Source organism: Dendrobium catenatum, unplaced genomic scaffold (genome assembly GCF_001605985.2).
Source record: "Dendrobium catenatum unplaced genomic scaffold, ASM160598v2 fragScaff_scaffold_133, whole genome shotgun sequence".
Taxonomy (NCBI): domain Eukaryota; kingdom Viridiplantae; phylum Streptophyta; class Magnoliopsida; order Asparagales; family Orchidaceae; genus Dendrobium; species Dendrobium catenatum.
Window position 1 is genome coordinate 2179750 of NW_021318595.1, and position 7675 is coordinate 2187424.

Sequence of the window (7675 nt, forward strand, 5' to 3'; positions counted from 1 at the left end):
AGAAGTTCTATGAGACTTTGGGAAGAAGAGGAGAATTTTAGTGTGAGGGAGAAGTTGTGTGAGGGGTTCACACGGTTGCTCCAAGCAAGTGTCTCGCCTTGTTCCTCCAAGTCTCTATTTAGGGTTCTTGGGTTGCTCTGGGGAGAAACTCTTCAGCTCTAAGTCGAGGTTCTCTACATTCTCCAGGAGGGAGAAAAAAGAGTTCTTGGTTCTCTGCCTTCACTAAGAGGGTGAGAAAGAAGTCTAGGTTTTCTGTCTTCTCTAGGAGGGAGAAAAAAATTCTAAGGTTCTCTACCTTTTCTAAGATGGAGAAAAATAATTGAAGGTTCGTTGCCTTCACCGGGAGGATGACAAAGCTTTCATCTCTCCGCCGCACCAGATTTGGTGGAAGTGATTTTTGTAAGGGCATCTCCGCCGCACCAGGCTTGTAATTCTAATTTAGGAACTTTTGCAAACTAGTTATAATGGATCTATTTATCTCGTGGAAGAGTATCGTAAAAACTAGTTGGTGTGCTAGGATAGCAATGCATTTCATAGAGGAAAAGAGGTGTAGGATTTCTTCAATATCCCATGAGGGATGAAGGCTTCTATGGAGCAAAAGGAGAGAGTTTAGTAAAATTTTCACGTAGAGGACTTGAGGAGTGGGCATAGTATTATAGGTAGAACCACTATAAATCTATTTTTTGGTAAGAGAGTCCACATACATAGAAGACGATGTCAAATAAATTTTATTTAAACTCAAAAGTAAAATGGGTCCACTCATATTAAGTTATACATAGTTATTATCCAAGATTATATGGGGATGTGTTTGGTGACTCCAATAGAGAGGTTACTCTAAGAGTACTCTTAACTTATTTAATCTTTTTAGAGTTTATTAAAAAAAATCTATACCAAAACTCCTTGCTCTTAATTTAGAGCTCAATAAATTGACCCCTAATGAGTGTAATTTTAGAATATAACACTATGAATTACTCAATTTTGAGATGATGATAGAGATCTTAATTTTCCAAATCCTTATTAGAAATGGTTTGTATTACCCTAACTATCCCAAATTAGATTAATTACTTGACACATTGAGAATGGATTTTTGAGTTCTTTAGAAAGAATTTTAATTGCTCAACATTTCTCAAGGTCAGGTTTTTTTAAACCCAACTTCTTTGAAAGGTATTTTTATTACTTGAACCTCTATAATGGAATTTGATTGTTCTATATTTCTCAAATTTAGATCTTTGTAAAACAAACTTTTTAGGAGGATTTTTGATAATCTGAATTCAAGATTAGGATTTGTAACGGAGACCTCTTTCAATAATATCCATTGGCTCTATACTTTTATATGATTTGAATTTAATTTCCCAGATTTTTATTTGGGAACATTTTAGGAACACAAACTTCTTCTAAAGAAATTTTAGTAATATGAACCTCCTTAAGAAATTTCATAACGTGAATTCTTTGGATGAAATTTCATAACTAGGGCTTCCCATTGAGATGATTGATCACCTAATTTTTCTTAGGATCAGATTCCTATAACTCTGACTCATAAGTGGATTTTTATAACTCAGATTTTGTTCTATAAAATGGTAGTGAAGCCTGCAATGTTTTATGATGCCGAATATTGACCTTTAAAAGATAAGCATAATACTAAGTTAAGTGTGGCAGAGATGAGATGCTCAGGTGGATGAGTGGCTTTACCCTTAGAGATAGAATACAAAATGAGCATATACATGAAAAAGTTGGAATAGCTCCAGTAGAAGATAAGATTAGAGAAAGTCGCCTTAGATGGTTTGGTCACATAAAACGGCGGCCTTGCGATGACCCGATTAGGAGAGTAGAGGTATTAGATTTGACTTATGTTAAGAAAGGTAGGGGTAGACCTAAAAAGACTAGAAAATATTAGGAATGATTTTTCTTTATTAGATTTAAACGAGAATTTGACTTCTAATAGGACACAATAGAGAAAAAGGATTCATGTAGCCGATCCCACGTAGTGGGATAAAGGCTTGATGTTGTTGTTGTTGTTGTTGTAGATTTTGTTCGGGGCAGCTTTCTGAAGCAATATTTAGTAAAAACAATTTAGTTTAAATTTTTTTTACTAAAAAAAAATATTTACAAAATAATAAAAAAAAAAACTATCTCAAACAAAGCCTCAATCATAGCCCAAAAATATTTTTGGATAACAAGTGGAGATATCAGACATGTATTGGGTAATTTATTCACCTCAAACTGAAAAATATTATTGTACAGTCTCTTATTATATTTAATACAATGTATTTCACTGTTATATGTTAGGATAATCAAAGGATAGTTTACAGAAGAACTGGATTGGAACAAAGAGTACAGGCTAACTTGCATGAAGGCGAACCTTGTAACGTCTTTTTACCACCTGTTGGTGCCTTGTGCGCAGGGAAAGCTCTGGCGTAGGGTACGCTGCACCACTTGATAATATACAAACAAAACTTTGAAGATGGGATTTGCTCAAATATCACCATCGAGGATCTCAATGTCTTCTTCTGTTATGCACGTTTTTCCTTTATTGCTGATGTCATGCTTTCTCTTACTTGCCGTAGATTCGCCACCCTGATATCAAAATAATGCAATACTAAGTCAATGGGTAGCAGCCAAATAGGAGTGTAAACTTCGGGTCACGGGTCGGGATCATGTGGAACTCGAAACTGATCCGACACTATTCCCTTCAACCCGAACCCGACCCATTTTAATAAATGAGTCGGTTTTCCGGACCCGAACCCAACCCGGTGTCAACAAAAAACTGCTAGTTTTCGTGTCCAAAAATGGGTCAATCTTCGCTTTTTGGGTCAAAAACATGTTTTCGTGTCAAAACGGGTCAACTTAAGGTCAAAGGGCAACCCGAACCCGACCCAATTTTTGAAACGGGTCGAATTGTTGAAACCGAACCCGACCAGTTTTGGGTCAACCCAAACCCAAAATTTTCGGGTCGGGTCCAATATTGACACCCCTACAGACAAAAAGGGAAAGATTCAATCAAAAGCATACCTTTTGTAATACAAAAGTTAAATAGAGATAAGCCGCATCCCATTCATCCTGTGACAATGTACCTGCACATTAGCAAAGGCTAAGTATGAAGGATTTAATCATTAGTACAAATTCTGAGAGCAAGGGAAGGATCAAGGATGGCTCACTTCGATCCTGGTTGCCATCGCCCAGAGCGCCGAGCCTCCTCATTAGCTCAGTAAACTCTGGCATTTTCAAAAACTCATCCACAAAAGCATGGGAATTCTTCACAGACACAAGCTTGAGATCATACTACAAAACACCACAATGGAAACAGATGAAGAAACTGAAACATTCTATCAGAGAAATGAAATCAAAGAAACTAACCTCCTCCGCCAGTGATTTGAAAACATGAAATGGTACAATCCACTCTGGGCAATCAACAGCATCCTGTAAATTGACATAACTAAATGAGAAATATCATGCAATTTATGAGGTCATAATCGAATCTAGAAGAATTTAAAAAATAATTTAAAAAAAAAAAACACAACATGATCAGATTTTTGGAGAAGAACTATTAAGAATTAAGTTTTCAACGAAATTTAAATCCTTTAGCTTACTCTAATGATAAAAAGAAAAACTTTTAACGGATTTAGTAACAATACCTTAATTTTTCCTTTGCTGCAAATAAAGATAATGGTTTTTCTCATTATATAAACAAGGAAAAATAGTATACTAAAAATAAAGTCAGTTATACAGAGATTTGCAAAAGCTAGGTATTAATAAACTTCCAACAAAGAGCACATTAAAAATTGGGTTTGCCGGGCAAAAATGCAAGGTTTTTAGCTTCTGCCTTTTCAGGTCCAAGGTTTGCAGGGAACTAATACAATGTTTGCTATAGGAAATAAAATTTTTAAAAAAAAGTTAGAGAATAAGGTCATCAAAGTCATGCTGCCCAAAAATGCGCAACCTTGACATTGACCAGTGATAACCAGAGAGATCCCCAAGCCCAATTGAGCACGTCAAAGCCCATGTTGGGATCATCATGAAAATTCAAATCTTGAGCACCAGGTTGATTCAAAGATTTCACTAGGCATCTCTTATGCCAAGCGTCATTTTTCTTGCACACCTTCTGAGCCCAACTAGGAGTGTCAATTTCGGGTCACGGGTCGGGTTCGGTTCGAACCCGAAACTGACCCAGACTATTCGGGTCAACCCGAACCCGACCCGTTTTTGAAAACGGGTCAGTTTTCCTTACCCGAACCTGACCCGCTTCGGGTCCGGGTCAACCCGACACGACCCGAATGACCCGTTTCCAACAAAAAATTGCTAGTTTTCGAGTCAAAAACGGGTCTATCTCCTCTTTTTCGGGTCAAAAACGGCTCAAAATCAGGTTTTCGGGTCAATTTCAGGTCAAAGGGTTAACCTGACCCCGACCCGATTTTTGAAACGGGTCGAAATGTTGAACCCGACCCGTTTCAGGTTCGGGTTGACCTTAACCCAAAATTTTCAGGTCGAGTTTTCAGGTCGTGTCAAATATTGACACCCCTAAGCCCAACAAAGATGGCAGCAGACCTACCACCACAGATTCCTAAAATAGTGGAATCGCTTCTCACTAGGGATGTGATTCCGTGAAAGTGAGCCAAGATGCCAGAAGGAAGGATAAGGGAAAAAGATAAAATTAATGTAATTATTATTATTGAGCTATTATATATGATGCACCGACACTTCTCCTCAAAGAGGCATGTAGTGTCTGACACGACACACATCCAACACGCCTCTGACAAGTGTCGGACACACTGATGTGTTTGATTAAAAAAATAGTAAATATAAATTGGAGATGCGTGTCTGACCCGCGTCTTAAATATTTCATGAAATTTTTTTAAACATAATTTATTGTATTTAAAATTTTATTTATTTAAAATATAAAAACTAAATTTCTTATCTCCTATCCACGTTACCAAATCAATCACCTGCACTCAATACCCCATTCATTGAATATTCTAATTTTCTTTTCTCTTTGGTGGGTTGCGATTTTGATTTCACAATAATGACGTATGTCATCTCAACATCAATGCCTGACATCGTTACAATAATGACATTTCAAAACCATCTCAATATCAAAGTCTGACACTATGTTGATATCGATGCTCCACGCTAGCAATTTTTATACCCACAATTTGACAATTCATCTTTGTCCAACGTTGTCATAACATTGACGAACAAGACCCTCTCAACATCGACAACAGACGTCCTCTTGACATTGATGTCTGATATTTATTGCATAATATTGATGCCTGACTTTCGACAACATTGTTGGCTCCTCTCCCGCTGACTAATACACAGCATCTACACCCAATTTTTAATATTCTAATATTAATTATTTTAAGTACAAATTATAGTTAAATGACTTATTATTCTAATTTAGTTTTTAATTTATACTTATTTAATTTTTATACATTATTTTTCAAATATAAAAATTATGATACCGTGTCCAAATCATGTTTGTGTCCAATATTTTCAATTATTAATGTGTACCATATCCATGTCAACGTGCCCGTGTCTGTACATCATAGGTTATTATAAGAGCCCATTGTTACCTTTCTCGAATGAAATAACTTAATTTTCAAACGTAAAATGACTGAAAATGAAATCATCATTTAAAAAAAAATGTTTTTTTTTTAATTACAAGCAATCAAATAAGCCCAAAAGAGAATTTTGAGATTAATCGCACGGACCTACAGATGTATAATGAAAATTTGGGAAACGGGCTAGAAAAGCTTCATAAAAGCTTACTTTGTTTCAAAAATATATAACATTTTAATGGACCTGACCTACTGGAAGGAAAAATTAATAAAGCATAAAACACATCATATTGTCAACACACAAGTTTATCCAAGAAATACATGAATTCAATACAGAGGTCGGAGGCTAGCTACAATCTTCCAACAAAAAAACTAATAAATAAAGTTCTCTGGAATACAAAAGAACATAGAACATTTGAAAGCAAGTAAATCAAAGCATTTGAACATAGCAAGACAATAATGCTTCTAACAAAAAAGATACATAATAATTCATGCAATTAATTGTACAAAAATTTCAAGTTTTAATTTGAATTACCTCTAAATGAAACTTGTATTGGATGCCGAAAGGGTTAGAAGAGCTGAACTTCTGAAACAAGGAAGGTGCAAGAAAATATTGAATGTCAACATAGGGCAAAACAGATAAATGATGTATGATAATTAAAGGAGAAGCCATCGTTCAAAGAATAAGAAAGCACCTTGTGAGCATATTCCTCATCAAAAGAAATCCAGTACACACTATTCCCAAATGTCAATCCTTCAGCTGTGCATATAAAACACAAAAAGTCAGACCGGCCACATGTTTTTCTCTAATAAGTTAAACACAGAGCTCATTGCAAAGGATAATATTCGCTAAGAAAAATATGGCACTACAACACAAACCCCACTTTCGCAAGCTTTAGGCCTCATTTTTCCCGAGGAAGATTAGAATTTAAATTAATCAGATTTCCCCCATGATCGACATCTAGGTTTATTTAGTTATGGGGTTCCACTCCTATGAGCGCAAGCCCTCATAGTTAATTACCACTTCTAACGCGTAGAAAAGAACTCTCGATTAAGGATAAATTGACGATTGTTAGTATTGATCGGATCTTCAGTTTACTAATATCAATATTAACAATCATTGATCGTAATGTCTAGGAAATCTAATTAACAGTTATGGGTTATCTCCTCTCAGAGAGATTCCGAGTAAACTGAAGTGATTGACTGTGGGTTTTATTGCTTTGGGTTAGGACTTGCGGCTCCGCTTGGGAGTTGCCAATAGTTTAGATTTAGATTGGGTCTTCCGGCTCCATTTTGGAGTCGCCCGAGTTTAAATTTGGGTCGGTGCTTATAGCTTTCATTGAAAGTAGGCCATAAATCAGGTCTTATGGCTTCTTCTAGAATTAACCCAAATAACGGATCTTACAGCTTCTTTTAGAAGTAGCCCAAAGTTATCAGGGATGTGTTATTTGTCTTGGGAATATTTTCCCTAACACCCTAATTAATGTGGGACTTACGGCCTCTATTAGAGATGGCCTACATGTGGGATTTAGTATTAGGTTACTTTTACCTAAAGATTTCCCCGAACGTGTGAGTCTTACTTCTTTTATTAAAAGTAGCCCATGCAACAGGTTTTACGGCCTCTATTAGAGGTTGTCAATTGAACTTTAGGTTAGCGAGGTTTCAGTTTTGCACACTTCACTACTTCGACACCAGCACCAATGTTTTGTTTTAGAGTTTTTTTTTTTTTTTTTTCTTCTTGCCCCTGTAGCTTGTTTTTTGCTTTAGTACTATTGCTTAAGCATCAGTACTTTATTTCTAGCACCTAGTTTTGACTATAGTAGTAGCTTTTTCTTACTTGTTTTGTTCCAGTACCCATCTTTTCTCTTTTAGTACCAGTTCTATTTTAGCACCAGCTTGTTTTAGTACCCATTTGTTTAAGTACTTGTTTTGTTTTACGACATCAAGCTGATGCCTTATCAGCTTGCTTGCTTCCAGGCATGTTGTACTTGCAATTGCAAGAGCTGGAGCTAGGTTTAGGTTTGTTAAGGTTTTTTGGAATTTTCTTTGTATTTCTTTTTTTTTTTCATTTTAGTAGTTTGGTGTTTAGTTTGTGTGCATTATACTTAAGTTTGTATAGTGGA

At 35.9% G+C, this 7675-nt stretch overlaps 1 protein-coding gene across 1 annotated transcript; it reads right to left on the minus strand.

Annotated features, from left to right (window-relative positions):
• Positions 1–2184: 2184 nt before the first annotated feature.
• Positions 2185–6312, minus strand: LOC110097129 (mRNA cap guanine-N7 methyltransferase 1; the record flags this gene model as incomplete). Its single annotated transcript, XM_020823371.2, is given in 6 exon segments — positions 2185–2574; positions 3010–3071; positions 3156–3279; positions 3355–3417; positions 6088–6138; positions 6248–6312. Coding segments are annotated over 6 exon segments (467 nt in total), but the record flags the coding sequence as incomplete, so codon positions are not given.
• Between the last annotated feature and the right edge of the window lie 1363 nt (positions 6313–7675).